Source organism: Doryrhamphus excisus, chromosome 8 (assembly GCF_030265055.1).
Source record: "Doryrhamphus excisus isolate RoL2022-K1 chromosome 8, RoL_Dexc_1.0, whole genome shotgun sequence".
NCBI classification, from domain to species: domain Eukaryota; kingdom Metazoa; phylum Chordata; class Actinopteri; order Syngnathiformes; family Syngnathidae; genus Doryrhamphus; species Doryrhamphus excisus.
In genome coordinates, this window is record NC_080473.1 from 7,285,044 (window position 1) to 7,300,944 (window position 15,901).

The 15,901-nt window shown below is 43.2% G+C and overlaps 2 protein-coding genes and 2 long non-coding RNA genes across 5 annotated transcripts in view; 2 read left to right on the top strand and 2 right to left on the bottom strand.

Annotated features, from left to right (window-relative positions):
• LOC131134203 (protein Smaug homolog 2) overlaps positions 1-9,882 on the bottom strand; it is a 74,413-nt gene extending 64,531 nt beyond the window's left edge. The window contains exons 1-2 of one of the 2 annotated variants that reach the window (XM_058079214.1): positions 9,239-9,882; positions 8,779-8,866 (exon numbers count right to left, since the gene is read on the bottom strand). The gene's annotated coding sequence lies outside the window, so the exon portion shown is untranslated. Of the gene's footprint in view, positions 1-8,778; positions 8,867-8,978; positions 9,218-9,238 lie in introns of those variants that run through there. The other variant, XM_058079215.1, reaches the window with a different exon arrangement.
• Positions 2,555-6,285, top strand: LOC131134205 (uncharacterized). The gene is made up of 4 exons (XR_009131362.1): positions 2,555-2,576; positions 5,230-5,258; positions 6,076-6,166; positions 6,236-6,285. It is a non-coding gene; the product is annotated as an uncharacterized LOC131134205 (long non-coding RNA).
• On the top strand, positions 7,087-7,766 carry LOC131134206 (uncharacterized). The gene is made up of 3 exons (XR_009131363.1): positions 7,087-7,368; positions 7,457-7,530; positions 7,634-7,766. It is a non-coding gene; the product is annotated as an uncharacterized LOC131134206 (long non-coding RNA).
• A 272-nt stretch (positions 9,883-10,154) lies between the features above and the next one.
• On the bottom strand, positions 10,155-15,126 carry paf1 (PAF1 homolog, Paf1/RNA polymerase II complex component). Its single transcript, XM_058079218.1, has 14 exons — positions 14,867-15,126; positions 14,395-14,424; positions 14,236-14,328; positions 14,016-14,137; positions 13,417-13,483; positions 13,224-13,325; positions 13,026-13,131; positions 12,851-12,919; positions 11,717-11,820; positions 11,511-11,627; positions 11,323-11,451; positions 10,852-10,957; positions 10,700-10,778; positions 10,155-10,629 (listed from the first exon to the last, which is right to left on the bottom strand). Exons 1-14 carry the CDS (start codon positions 14,911-14,913, stop codon positions 10,223-10,225), a joined length of 1,578 nt encoding a protein of 525 aa, XP_057935201.1. The 5' UTR covers positions 14,914-15,126; the 3' UTR covers positions 10,155-10,222.
• Between the last annotated feature and the right edge of the window lie 775 nt (positions 15,127-15,901).

Sequence of the window (15,901 nt, forward strand, 5' to 3'; positions counted from 1 at the left end):
GAACATCTCACTGGAGGATCTGAAAGGCAAACTACCAGCAGGGCAGCCCAAATATCCTCAGTCCATGAACGCATCCATTGCATCACAGCCGCCACATTGTAGTATTCTTCCTTGACTGTCTTGTACTTTCATCCTCTACTATTATCACGACACTGCTTGTGACGGGGGCCACAAGGGCCACGTGTGTTTCCTCTTCACCGAACCAAGTAAGTCTTTGGTAAAGGTTAGTACAGTAATCCCTCGTTCATCACGGTCAATATCTTCCAGACCCGCCGGTCATAAGTGAATTTCTGCAAAGTAGAATTCCTTATTTAGAAACACAATATTTCCCTTGGTGGAGCAAAACCTGCTTATGTTTTTTTAAACAGTAGTTTAAAACAAATAATTATCATTACATTACATTACATACCCAATATAATACAGTGGTGCCTTGGTTAGCATCCTTAATTTGTTCCAGAAGGTCCAACTCAAACCAAAGCAAACTGTAACCAAGACAACTTCCCACAGAAAATAATGGAAATCTAATTAATCTATGATACAAGATGGTTACATAAACCAACCAAGCACAAATACAAAAGTTTGTATAGTATTAGACCGCATCTTCTCCAGCATATGAACCAAACCTTCTTTGATAGAGGACGACTCCCGAGAGCAGTTGGAGTACGTGGCCAGCATCCAGCCCCTGGTTAAGGCTGCAGGTGCCACGAAGGTAAGGATGCTGGAATCCCCCTTCCAAATCTCAGCGGCAAATTGAATCGTGAAGAAGTCTCTTTCTGCTTCTCTCAGGCCTTCAGCTTTGACAGTGTGGATGACTTATCCAACGAGTGGCTGAAAAGCAAGATGGCTCATGAATGAAACAGTGTTGAGACCACGCAGCTCATCATGGTGTCCACTTACCTGTGCTATTAAACGGCTGGACAACAACGACTCAGGGTGTCTTCATTCTTCTGCTCCACTCAAACCAAAGGCATTCAGAGCCATCAACCAACACATTCATTTGGGGGAGTCATGATGATTATACACCATATCATACACGTTATCATACACCATATCATACATGATATCATACACGATATCATACACCATATCATACACGTCATCATACACGTTATCATACACCATATCATACACGTTATCATGCACGTTATCATACACGATATCATACACAATATCATGCACCATATTATACATGATATCATACATGATATCATACACCATATGCATGATATCATACACCATATGCATGATATCATGCACCATATCATACACCATATACATGATATCATACACCATATACATGATATCGTACACCATGTCATACACCATATACGTACATGATATCATACAGCATATACATACCATACACCATATCATGCACCATATCATACACCATATCATACAGCATATACATGATATCATTCACCATATCATACAGCATATACATGATATCATACACCACATCATACACCATATACATGATATCATACACCATATCATACAGCATATACATGATGTCATACACCACATCATACACAATATACATGATATCATACACCATATCACAGTATATACATGATATCATACACCATATCATATACCATATACAACATATCATACACCATATCAAAAATAATGTGGGCCCAAACGCTACAACATCAACCCCTACAGTATCTTTATGACTTGTACTTTTTACACACAAAACCCAATATTTTGTATTCCAGTAAATACTTGTAGATACAAGTAGCTGAATGAGTACTGACGTGTTGGATGAAGAACGACATTGACGCCATATTGGCCTGTTGAAGGTACAGACTACCAACGCAAGAGTCAAGATATCCTCAACCAGATCAGTTCTTCTCCAAATTGCATCTGTTACCGTCCTTGACTGCGGTGTGCATTCATTGGCTGCTATTCTGGGAATTCCGAGTATTCCTGGTACAGCGGTGAGAACGGGAGCATGAGATTGGAGAGGTCAAGTAATTGATATTCTATGGGCATGGGGGAAGTATTTAATAGCCCCACCTATTCACTGCACACCACTGATTCTCAAACTGTGGTGCAAGTACCACTGGTAGGAAAAACAGACCGTTTTGGAAATCTAAGGAAATACAGTTGGAATAGGTGCGGATTCTGGAAGATCTAGAAAGCTTTCTGTGCTGGTTATTGCGTGTAGCTGCTCTATACGATTCCACGGCTCAATACAAAGGGTCCAATGTGATCATAAGTGGTCCTCTTTGAGTCTTTCTCAAGTGAAGCACCTGGGAGTCTGTGACACTCAAACCTTTGACGAGCACCCGGGATGTGGTTGACTACGTTTGGTGGAAAACGGCTAAATGCAATGACTGGTAAACCTTGATGGGCTTCTGCCTTTTTGCCACGTCTCCAAAAAGTGCGTACGCTGGGCACAAAGTTCGCGTCAGGGTTCCTGTTTTGCGAGTCCCGATTCCAATTAAAAAACCTGAAGTCAAAACTTGGAAGCAGGTGTTGATGACGCATCCGTCGCTACACCTCGGTATAAAACCGCCCGTAACGCAGGTTTGGTTACCTGATCCGACACTGGTCTGCCTCGTTGACAGGTAAAGCAGCTAGCAATTCTGAATGTTGAACAATGAATGTAAGATTTGACTCCATGAATGTAGACCTTGCAAAACCGGGGATATTTTTCTACATTTTAAAAGATTTCCAGCAAACAGATATACTTTGCGTGCTGTTTAACTCTCGTGCTTTGGAACTTCAAACTTTTGCATCCGTTTTTTTGCAGAGGAAAATTGGACATCATCAATTTGTTTTAAGTGTGCAGAAAAAGACAAAAAATTTGAATTATATAATAGATGAAAATAGTGAGGAATGCGAAAAAGGTGCGAACAGAACCCAAAATAAGTGTTTTTTTTACGTTTTCAAACACTGAACTTCTTTGTCTGCTTTTTCCTGCTCAACCTGATCTGCAAGGTCTGCAGGCTGCGACCAGGTAGACCGCCCTGGCCGGTTTTACTTTACATTTCGTAACAAAGGTTCGGCTTGTGTGGGTGTGGTCTTAATAAATATAGTGTAGAGTATGTGTAATATATATATATATATATATATATATACAGTGAAGAAAATAAGTATTTGAACACCCTGCTATTTTGCTATTTCTCCCACTTAGAAATCATGGAGGGGTCTGAAATTTTCATCGTAGGTGCATGTCCACTGTGAGAGAGATAAACTAAAAAGAAAAATCCAGAAATCACAATGCATGATTTTTTAACAATTTATTTGTGTGATACAGCTGCAAATAAGTATTTGAACACCTGAGAAAATGAATGTTAATATTTGGTACAGTAGCCTTTGTTTGCTATTACAGAGGTCAAACGTTTCCTGTAGTTTTTCACCAGGTTTGCACACACTGCAGGAGGGATCTTGGCCCACTCCTCCACACAGATCTTCTCTAGATCAGTCAGGTTTCTGGGCTGTCGCTGAGAAACACGGAGTTTGAGCTCCCTCCAAAGATTTTCGATTGGGTTCAGGTCTGGAGACTGGCTGGGCCATGCTAGAACCTTGATATGCTTCTTACGGAGCCACTCCTTGGTTTTCCTGGCTGTGTGCTTCGGGTCGTTGTCGTGTTGGAAGACCCAGCCACGACCCATCTTCAATGCTCTGACAGAGGGAAGGAGGTTGTTCCCCAAAATCTCACAATACACGGCCCCAGTCATCCTCTCTTTAATGCAGTGCACTCGTCCTGTCCCATGTGCAGAAAAACACCCCCAAAGCATGATGCTACCACCCCCATGCTTCACAGTAGGGATGGTGTTCTTCGGATTGTACTCTTCATTCTTCTTCCTCCAAACACGCTTATTGGAATTATGACCAAAAAGTTCTATTTTGGTCTCATCTGACCATAAAACTTTCTCCCATGACTCCTCTGTATCATCCAAATGGTCATATGCAAACTTAAGACGGGCCTTGACATGTGCTGGTTTAAGCAGGGGAACCTTTCGTGCCATGCATGATTTCACATCATGACGTCTTAGTGTATTACCTACAGTAACCTTGGAAATGGTGGTCCCAGCTCTTTTCAGGTCATTGACCAAGTCCTGTCGTGTAGTTCTGGGCTGATTCCTCACCTTTCTTAGAATCATTGAGACCCCACGAGGTGATATCTTGCATGGGGCTCCACTCCGATTGAGATTGACCGTCATGTTTAGCTTCTTCCATTTTCTAATGATAGCTCCAACAGTGGACCTTTTTTCACCAAGCTGCTTGGTAATTGCTCCGTAGCCCTTTCCAGCCTTGTGGAGGTGTACAATTTTGTCTCTGGTGTCTTTGGACAGCTCTTTGGTCTTCGCCATGTTACAAGTTAAAGTCTTACTGATTGTATGGGGTGGACAGGTGTCTTTATGCAGCTAACGACCTCAAACAGGTGCATCTGATTCAGGATGATACATGGAGTGCAGGTGGACTTCTAATGGGCAGACTAACAGGTCTTTCAGGGTCAGAATTCTAGATGATACACAGGTGTTCAAATACTTATTTGCAGCTGTATCACACAAATAAATTGTTAAAAAATCATGCATTGTGATTTCTGGATTTTTCTTTTTAGTTTATCTCTCTCACAGTGGACATGCACCTACGATGAAAATTTCAGACCCCTCCATGATTTCTAAGTGGGAGAAATAGCAAAATAGCAGGGTGTTCAAATACTTATTTTCTTCACTGTATATATATATATATATATTGTTTGTAGTATATATAGTATAGTACACGTATATAGTAATATAGCAATGAGCATAATTCAGGCCGGTTTCGATGATAGCGATCCAACACGGATATTTAGTGCAAGATTGAAATAATTGCTTAATTATGAAGTACTACTATAAGAATGGATATTTGACGTTGGATTCATACATCACCAGTGTAGACTATTTCCTGGGTTTCAGTGACGGCGACAACAAACCAGCCAGAGGAGGCTGAAACAAGTGGGGAGAAAATTAGATCATTCTGGGACTTTCGGCCCCCCCCGGGAATAGTGGAAAACACAAATCTGGTTAAGAAACACGGGGGCGTGGCTATGGCGCTCACACGCCAAACAATGCAGCTCAACTGATGCAGACTGATTTGGTGTAAGAACGCCAATCGACGTGTCGGAAGATGACTCCTGTTCAATTATTTCATATCTGGAGGCAACACACCATGCACACTAACACAACTGGACCGAATGACTTCAATGACAGCTTGCATTTTTATTTTCAGGAAGCCCAAGGACAAATATCTGCAAAATGGTAGGTAGATGGAACTCCATAACTCCATTCTCCATAACTCCATTCTCCATAACTTCTTAACTCCATAACTCTATTCTCCATAACTCCATACTCCATAACTCCATTCTCCATAACTCAATAACTCCATTCTCTATAACTCCATTCTCCATAACTCCATTCTCCATAACTCCATAACTCCATTCTCCATAACTCCATAACTCCATTCTCCATAACTCAATAACTCAATTCTCCATAACTCCATTCTCCATAATGGAGTTACTCAAGCAGAATAACTCGGGCAGAATACCTCAAGTAGAATAACTCAGTCAGAATAACTCAGGTAGACCAACAGCTTCTCCTACCAACACGGTGGTTCTCCGTGGACGCAGGCCGCCATTGTGTGTCCCGCAGGAACGAACCTTTGGCAGCGAGAGAGCGCCGCTTCTGGCTTCAACAACAGTTTGCGTGTATTTGCTGTTCATGTTCCCAAAAAAGGTCTGGTGTGGAATGCCGTTGGAGATATTTCTCTCCTGCCGTGAGCCACCGACTCCAACCACGTCTGCCTGAGCTTGCCTGGTGAAAGATTTCCCTGGAGTGTTAGCTAACAGCCGTGGACAGCGAAGCAGGGCTGTGTCTTGTAGAGCGTATCTGGCCTACAGGGCATGTCCGTAGAAGGAACCTCAGTGTTAGAACTTAAAGCTCCATCGTTTAACACGAAAATACAACACCAATAGGTGAGAAATAGGTGTCGGCATAGCGTGATGGGTGCGCCACGCTGCAACCCAAAGGGTCCTTTTTTTTATCTGACAAGGTCAGCTGTTTGTGTATCACATTGCAGTCAATCTACGCCACAGCCACGGAGATGGATAAAGCCCTCGAGGCTAAGGTCCATGAGTTCTACCAAGAAGGCATCGATGGTGGGATAATGAGTGAGTATGACATCTGACCGTTATCGATATCCATCAGGAAAGCAAAAGCCTGAAAAATATCTCCCACAGTGAAGCTGGACCGTTTCAAAAACCTGGCGGTCCTGGATCAGACCTTTGAGGCAAGTGGAAATGAAGACATGATGTTGTTGGAACGTCCCCTTCACAGCCTCTTCTTTGTCTCCAGAACAAATCCTTGAAGGACATCAAAGACCATGTACCAGCGAAGGAGCCCAGATATCCTCTTTATGTTTATCCTCCAGATGTTATGATATATTATATATTTATATTTATCCTCCAGATGTTATTATACATTATATAGTTATATTTATCCTCCAGATGTTATGACATATTATATATTTATATTTATCCTCCAGATGTTATTATATATTTTATATTTATATTTATCATCCAAATGTTATTATATATTATATATTTATCCTCCAGATGCTATTATATATTATATATTTATATTTATTCTCCAGATGTTATTATATATTTATCCTCCAGATGTTATGATATATTACAAATTTATATTTATCTCCAGATGTTATTATATATTATATATTTATATTCTCCAAATGTTATTATATATTTATATTTATCCTCCAGATGTTATGATATGTTTATTTTTATATCTTCACTCCAAATGTTATGAGTTTATTCTTGTAAAATTGCAACATTTTGTTTGTTAGAATATCAATTTGTTCTCTTAATACTTTGACTTTATTTAAAAAAAAGTACTATTTCTACTAATATTTCAACTTTCAGCTTTTCGTCTTGTAAATATTCTTCTCGTAATTATGACTTTATTAAGTTGACATATTTTTCCATAATATTAGAACGTTTTTTCCTCTTTTTCTCTTTCCTAATTTTCTGAATATTACAACTATATTACTTTTAAAAAAATTACAAGTATTTTGTCTTTACTATGTCAACTCCAAGCCAGTTACTGTGAATGCTAGTTCAATTCCCATGATTTTACGATGATATGTTTTTATATGTTTTTTGTTGATTCTTTTTCCCGTTGGATGACATCTTTTGTCTTCATATTTAGACTTTGGATATGTTTACTGTGGTTGTTAGTTCTCTCTCTCTAAACCCCCGGAACATTCCTTGACTGTCCCGCACGTTCATCCTCTACTACTCCTCTCAGCTAAACTCGACCTGCCCTGTGTCGTTGATTTGCTGTAAGCCACGCGCTGGTAAGTATTTGTCAGTCACATGTGCAGGACTCACCAAAGCGATATCTTCCCACGGACAGTACTATGACAGTGAAACTTTTTTTGCTAGGATACAACGTCATGACGATGATGAGATATATGAGCAGCCTGCATTCTCTGGGACAAGCCACCAGGGCCTTCGAGGTAACTTAGAAATGGTCTCAAATGCCAGCAGCAACAACCATGAATCATGAGTCATGTATCATGAATCGTGAATCATGAGCAATTCTTTTTCTGCTTCTCACAGGCAATCTTGGCCGAAAACATAGACGAGGTATCTGACGAGTGGCTGAAAGATCACTGCACTTAGTGCTCTTTCTCTCCATTTGTGGTTCTATCCAGCGGTTGGACCTAAGAGACCTAATAAAGGCGTCTCCATCTCCCCAAGTTGTCCTTCATGTTTGTGTAAAGTCGAAATGCTCATGGGCAATATTCCTACAGTCGGCCATCGTGCTGGATTGGCTCCACCCCCAAGTGTAACAAGTGGAGTTCTGCAAAGTATGATTCAATATGAACTTGCCGGACGTCATTAGTCCATTCCAGAAGGTTCCACTCTAACCAAAGCGGCCTCTAACCAAAACTCATATCCCGATAACAAATAATATAAATCCAATTGATCCGTTCCAATCTTAAACAGGGCTGCCAAGCCATGAAAATATTTGATCGCGATTCATCATATTTCATCAATGGTTAACTCGGAATTAATCACATTTCATCGCAGATAGAAATACGTTTTTAATATATAAGTAGGGGGCATCTCTTTGTGGGAAACGGTTCCCTGTTCAACTGCAACGATAATGACATCAAATGTTATGGAAAAGGATATCAATTTGGGAACTATGGGCCATTATTGACTTTATTCATTCATAGTAGGACTTTATTATTAGCATGTTAGCTCATACGCTCACCCACAAATGTTCAGCAAATACAAAATGCGAGTGAGATTTTATCCAATAGATCATAAATGGGATTGATCACGTGGCAACAATATGCCGATGTTTGACCAGATGTTGGAAATCTTCCCTAGCTAGCTCCATGCTAAATGGTTAATGCTAGCAAAACACTGGACTTCAGCCACAGTCATCACATTGACAGCCCATCAATAGCAGCTGGAAGTTCAACTTAGCGGGCAGTTCAATGCCAAAATGTGAAAAGCACTGATTACTTGGGCCACTTATGCCAAGGTAGCACTGTATATGACAATAAAAATAATAGCCGGAATAATGGAATCCGTGATAAGTCAAAGACAGCAACAGTAGATCTAAATATCTTTGGTCTTGCTACAAGAGCCATCTGCCAGACCTTGGAAGCTAACTCATCTGGAGAAATCCCTGCACGTGAGCGACAAGGCTGAAAAGCGACATTGAACGCCCGTGACTGGCCCGAACTCACCTCAATTTGTTTTTGGAGACTGTGGACGTCGTGTCCTCTGGACCAAAGACGAGAACCATCCGGACTGTTTTGGGCGCAACATCAGCATCTGTGATGTATGGGGGTGTGTTAGTGCCCAAGGCAGCATCAATGCTGAAAGGTACGTACTTTGGTACGGGATTTGGAGCAACATGTTGCCATCCAATCCAGGTTTTTTTCACCTTTTTCACCAAAGGTCACAAGTGTGGTTAAAGGAAAGGCGATGTCGCGCAGTGGTAAAAAGGGTCAAAAGGCAACATGCCAACTTTGATGTCATGTGTTGCTGCTGCTGATTTTCCAAAGAAAACATCCTGATCTTGTCTTTACAGCGGACCAATTAACGATACATTGAACAGGACTTGAAAATCATCAATTCTGTTTTTATCTACGATTTCCATAACATGCCAACTTCACTGCTTTGGAGATAAAAAGCATTTCTTACTTTTCTGCATGTTTGTCACACGTTGTACTGCAGGACCAGGACCTGGATTAGGAGCTAATTAGGTCAAGTCCCTACACCTGGGCCCGGGTGAGACCTTGGAGCCCAGAAGCCTCCACCTGAGAACACATGGGGGGGGGGGGTCACACACATCAATATTCGCCAAGGACAACGCAAGTCAACATAAAGTAGGCTTTTCGATGAAACTTGAATTATTTGGAGAGGTCTGCACGGTGGGCGAGCGGGTAGTGTGTTGGCCACACATTCTGGAGATGGGGAGGACCACGGCTCGGCCAGCTCCGTGTGGAGTTTGCATGTTCTCACCGTGCGTGGCCTCAACGTACATTTCCTTCAGTTTCCCTTCATATTACTACAACTGGAATTCATATCTTTATTTCATATTTCAGTGGTTTCAAGTGGTTAGCACACAGGCCTCACAGCTAGGAGTCCCGAGTTTGATTCCACCCTCCATACCGAGGGTAGCCTCGATTTTGTTGTCGATACTTTAGAAATATTGCAAACATCCCCACAATTATGCTCAGGTAGATTCATACTTTTCTTCATTTTTTGAAAATGTCAAAGTTTTATAGATTATAGATAATAGTCTAGTTCAATCTCATATGGTATCTCCTACGATGGAACCAATCTCCTACAGTATCTCCTACGATGGAACCAACCTCCTACGGTATCTCCTACGATGGAACCAACCTCCTACGGTATCTCCTACGATGGAACCAATCTTCATCTTAGTGTAGATTTGGGCTAGGTTAGCTAGTAATGAAGTCCTGCAGTTAAAAATGAGCCTCCATTTTATTGGTAACAATAGATAATAAGCAGCTACTGATGTGTTGGCATAGCAACAGGCGCGTCAACAAATGAAATGACTGATGAAGGTGAGGAGGAGCCAGTCCAAAAGTAATAACGAGCAGGTTTTTATTGGTGGCGATGAGGAGACCGCCAGCCAGTAGCGAACGACCATCGGGGCGGTCATTCACTGTCGCTGGCATCGCTGGAGTCAGAAGCCCTGTCGCTCCCACTTCCGCTGTGAGGCCGAGATTCCGAGTGTTCGCTGCTGCGGTCGCTGTGGGCTGGAGAGGCGCTGCGACTCCTGCGGCCTCCTCCGTCCTCGTCCTCACTGCCCTCATCGCCGCTGCTCCTGGCCACGTTCTTGGCTTCGTTGTCATCGCTGTCGTCGTCGCTACCGAAGATCTCCTCCTCGTCTCGCATCTCCCTCGCCCTGTCCTCGCCGCTCTCGCTTCCGCTGCCGCTCGATCTCCTCCTCCTCTTTGCACGATCCTCATCCTCCTCTTCGTCCTCTCCCACGTGGTCCTCCCTGTCGGATTCGCTCCCAGAGTTTTCAGCCTCGCTGCCGCTGCCTTTCTCTTTCTCGTCACCTGAAAGGGACGACAGAAATCAGAAGGGGTGGGGGTGGGTGGGTCTTGTTGGGAATGAAAAAACACCGACCGGAGTCCTGCATGTCTTTATCCAGGTCTTCCTCTTCATCCTCTGGCTCATGGTTCTCAAGCTGAGCTTTACGGGCTTCCTGCAAGTCAATATAGCGATCAGCCATTAGGGCTCTTGGACAAGAAGAGGGAAGGGAAAGGTTCAAGAGTCACCTGTGCCTCCAGCTCCTTCTCATTCATGTCTCTGTGCTTGCACACCAGCACAGCGTTGGTGGTGGACTGCGCCCCGGCCTTGGCTCTCCTCTTGCTCAGACGCACCCTGCAGGCCGCAATGGTAAGCTTAGCAACCCCCAAAATGGTAAACACCAATCTTAACCCCCCCAAAATGGTAAACACCAATCTTATCCCCCCCAAAAATGGTAAACACCAATCTTAACCCCCCCCAAAAATGGTAAACACCAAGGTAAATTCCCCCCAAAAATGGTAAACACCAAGCTTAACTCCCCCCAAAAATGGTAAACACCAAGCTTAACCCCCCCCAAAAAGGTAAACACCAAGCTTAACCCCCCCCCAAAAAAGGTAAACACCAAGTTTAACCAAGCCTCAATGGGGACAACCCCATGCTAAGAGTCCGCCAAAGCATCAACATCTTAGCTTTGTGTTATAGGTGTCTTGTTTCGTTACCTTGTTTCCAGCTCATTGTAATAAACCCCATCCCCGTCTCTGAAGATGAAGAAGTAGTTCTCTTCGTAACCTTTGCTGGCTTTGTTCTTCACGTTCCAGTTGTACTCCCTGGCGATCTTGTAGTCGTACCTGCAGGGGGAGAGGGATCAGACCAGAGCCCTGCCTCATGCATGACCAAGCGTCCTTACAGATCTTCTGGCATGTAATCCAGCCCCTCTTCAAAGTCCCTCTTACGCTTGCGAAGCGTTTCCTCGTTGGGCAGGAAGTAGGCCACAAACTGGTTTCCTTCCTCGTCCATCATACCTCTGCCGTGCATAAAAGAGAAAGGAAGTGTTCATGCCTGTACGCTTGCGTTTTTCAGCCCCAGACAAAGTCGGCGCGACGTGAGGATGACCTGATCATGGCCTGTGACATCATTTCCACTCCTGCTGGTCCTGACATGTCTTTGGGGGCCGGATCAGAGTCAAAAATGACCTGAGCGCACGGGTTGATCCACATCTAGGCAAAAGAGGACAGACATTATTATGGGATGCAAGGCAAGGTGCTGGGTGACATCACACGCCGAACTGGGATCCCGCCAGCCACAGTCCAACCTTCTAGGAGCTAACGTTTGTTTCTGACTGGATGCCATTTGCCCCGTGGAGGACTCGGATACGGGGATCTATGCCAGGCGGACTATATATTAATATATATATAGTTATGTAAAACTATATACGGCATGGCCTTACAGTGCTTGTATGGATTCTGGGGACATTGGGTGGAAAACTGTGGGTCTTTGGTGTCATGAGGGATCGAGTAGTTCCACTTGTTTACTTTTGTTGACGTGTGGGAAGTTCGAGGGAGGGTTTGCTGTTATTAATTCAGTTTAGAGGGGGGCAACACTGCACGCTATCGTGACCTATATTGATTTATTGTAATGTAACAGCCGTATTGGAGGCAAATCAACATTTCCATTGTTTTTCATTTTTCCTCCCGGTGATATCTGGTCCCCCCGCCACCTCAGTAGGTTGCATTGTAGCTTGCACACTTCAACATAAGTAGGTGCCATTGTTAGAAAGGGACAGTTTAAATGATAATCAACAAGCGCAATAACAGAATCATTAGAATTACAAGAGCTACTGTTGGAGCCATAACCAGCGAAAAGCTAAAACTCAACTCTGAACCTCCCACGTCACTTCCTGTCTTCCACACATTTGACCACCCACCACTAGGGTACTTTGACACACCCAAAGGGGGGTTTTAGTCTTATTGCGACACCCTGATGAGACAATAGCCACCTCATGTAAGTCTACAGTATGCCATCTTATGTCGCCGTCTTATTTCCTCCGACTATATTGGTAATAGGAGAGCAAATGTGACTCTAGGGTTGTTACTTTATGTCTAGAGGGCTCGAATAATGTTAAACGTATTCAGAAAGTCCTAAACCGGTTTTCTATGTCATAATTATGAGAAATAATTCAATTTATTAATAGTGACTCCTACTCATTGCAAGTCTGGAGCCAATGAACCGCTTTAGAGGTTAGCTCACCTTGAAGTCTGGGAACACAGGCAAAACTTCCACAGGAGTCACTCTGGGTTTGCTGTAATGCTGAGCAATCTGATGAGGAGACAATTAAGTGTAAGCGTGTCTGATCCAATGATGAGGATGTCGCTCATTTAACAAGGCCGTGTGTTCACTATTGTTGGTAATGGGAATCCCTCACCGGCTTCTGTGCATCCTCAAATGTTTTCTCAATGGCGGAGATTTGGCTGTCTCTGTCCTTGTAGATTTCCTCTTCTGTGAACTGCTGTTTGACAGACACTCCGATCCTGAGGCGGGTGAAGCGGGTTCAGAAGAGTGCACTCACCATACCATCTCTACTTGATGGTCAAAGGAAAAGAAGACCAAGAAAACAACTCACTTGACTTCCACTTTCTCATTGGAGACACCGTATCTGTTAAACTCGGTGGAAATATATTCCGTCTTTCTCATCCACGGCACCACCTTGGCGTGCTGCTGGGATCTACAAAGGTGGGGCCAGAAAAAAAAAGCCTGAATTCAAACCATCCAAAGGCATCAGCGGAAGAGGTGGATGGGACATCTTGGAGTTTGACCTCTTTGAACTGGATGGCGCCTGGATGTCCTCTTCCAACAGTTTTTCATCAGCGGGATCCAAGTATACTGAAGGAAAAGAAAACACGCTATTAAACAAATGCTCACTCTGTGTTGTATGGCCAAATTTCACCCACAATGAAGACTAGTAGGTACAATATGAGATGCTATATATAGATGTAAGAGGGGCGGTCTCCAGGAGAAACGGTCCTATTAGGATTAAAAACTGGCCTAGCATTAGCGACACTTGCATCCCACGTTGCTTGGATGTCCTACCAGATGAACTCGTGCCACTTTGTCAGAACACTACAAGTGTTTACTGGGAAGAAGTGAAGGTGTGTTCACATGGTTTAGTCTGTAACAACACGTAGGATGTGTTTGAGAGGTTTTGGCGTGATTTTAACTGCATAAAGGATCTTTTATATTGCAAGAGGACTCCCCCGTTTTAGGAGACAACACTAGCAAACAAAAAAACATCCATTTTGCACTGAACTCTGGTCTGTGTCCTCGGTTTTACGTGACATGCATATGTTCCCTGAACATTCCGCTCAATTGTAGGTGCATTTCACTGTAACCGTGTGTCCACAAATGAAGCGTTTACTGTTGGGGTCGATGCGGTACGTGTCCGGGTTGATGAGATCAATGGTGACACCGAGGTCCGGCTCGGTCAGGAGTTCGTGCTTGTGCTGCTTCTCCAGAGATGTAGCTTTGTACTGCACAAACCTGTCACCGCGGCAACAAGAAGCAAAGTGTCTTAAGTGTGCTTTAGGTTCTCTTCGACGGAAAGCAGCTCGTCATGTGGAAGAGGGCATATTCAGTACCTGTGCTGATCAAATGGATATGTGATGAATTTGGGGTCAAAGGGAATATCAGGCAGGCTGTTGCAGTACTTGACTCGGCAGACTACCCCAGACCTGTTGGACACAAACGTGGTTATTTTCCCCACCACTTACAAGATGATATCTTATTCAACGACTTACCTCTCTGGAACAGTTCTGTGAGAGGACGGCCTGGAATAGGAGAGAAGTTATTTCAGTTGATCAAAATTAGATACTCCGGTAAACACTGCAGGTGAAACACACATTTTTGTCCAACAATGTGTTTGTAGTTGTGCTGTTTGCAATAGTTTGACCCTGGCATGTAACTTACAGGGTAAACAAATGGAGATTTATGCATTCGTAAAGGGTAAACTAGATAGTTAAAATCTAATTAGTTCAAAATAAATTTGGAATGAAAACGTAAAAACTGAAACAGAACGGCAGTGACGTAAAAATGTTAGGTATTAAGTTGTGTGCCGATTCGCCCTCGTAAGGCAGAAGAACGCAGTTATAACACTGACGTAGTTATGCACCCCGTACATTTTAGCTAACTAATATTATATTGGCAAATGTGTAATTGGAATGATATATCAACTAGAGCGCCAGTGGATAGACAAAATGAACACTCGTTTACCTGTGGCCGTCCTCCCGTTGTGCTTGCGACTGGACAGTCGGCGCCATTTTTCCTTGTCACAGAACACTCAAGTCAACTCACAACGAGTGAGCTTATCGGTTCCAATAAAACAGTCAATAGTGATGGACAACTACAAATAAAAAGTATCCATGCACACAGCGCTCAAGTAAATTCTCCAATCGCGGAACATTAGCTTTGAGACCCGGAAGAACTTGACTGAAAAGCGGTGGCCTGCATTTTGAACAACACACCAGTCGCCGCACTAAAAATGTATTTATTGTTCATGTGAGCGCCCCCTGGTGTCTCGGCATGTGCAACGCAAGGCTTCAAATTTGCATCGAATTGTCCTTTACTTTCAGGAATTAATCATTGAAATTGAGGCTGTCAAATGATGAAAATGTACCTTTATAAATGAATTGATCACGATTGTATGGGTGTGAATGATCATTTGTCTATATGTGCCCTGCGATTGGCTGGCTACCGGTCCAGGGTGGACCCCACCTCTCGCCCATACTCATCCGGGATAGGCTCCAGTACACACCGCGAGCCTCGGGAGGATGAAGTGGCTAATACACGCATGAAACGATGTGAAACATACATTTTGACTGTATTATACAGTACAGAAAGATACTATTACACATAATTGTAGGTGTTAATATCTTAACACAAGGGATAGTGATAATCTCAAGACCCGCGGCTGCCCATCTGTCCTAATGGCATTACATCTTGGACCTGGACTATTATACTCTCTGTTTATATTTAACTGTCACATGTTAACCTCTCGACATCCATTGCAGCTTGGTCATCCTAGAAGGGGGATTCCCCCATCTGCGGTCCCTTCTCAAGGTTTCTTTTTCCCTAATGGGTTTTGAGTTTTTCCTTGCCCTGATGGGGGTTCAGATCAGGGGATGTCGTTTGTCGTCTATTGTCTATCATCTACTGTTGCCTGCTTGTTAAGCCCTTTGAGGCTCTTTTGTGATTAAGGGCTATATAAATAAACTTGACTTGACAAGATATGTGTTAAAGATACCACGT

Bases quoted from the DNA above. Each gene is read 5' to 3' on its own strand.
- paf1 (XM_058079218.1), bottom strand. From the start codon at position 14,913: ATGGCGCCGACTGTCCAGTCGCAAGCACAACGGGAGGACGGCCACAG. The intron at 11,821-12,850 runs GTGAGCTAACCT...TCTTTTGCCTAG, and splicing joins CTGTGTTCCCAGACTTCAAG to ATGTGGATCAACCCGTGCGC. The intron at 10,630-10,699 runs GTCGGTGTTTTT...CGTCCCTTTCAG, and splicing joins TAAAGACATGCAGGACTCCG to GTGACGAGAAAGAGAAAGGC.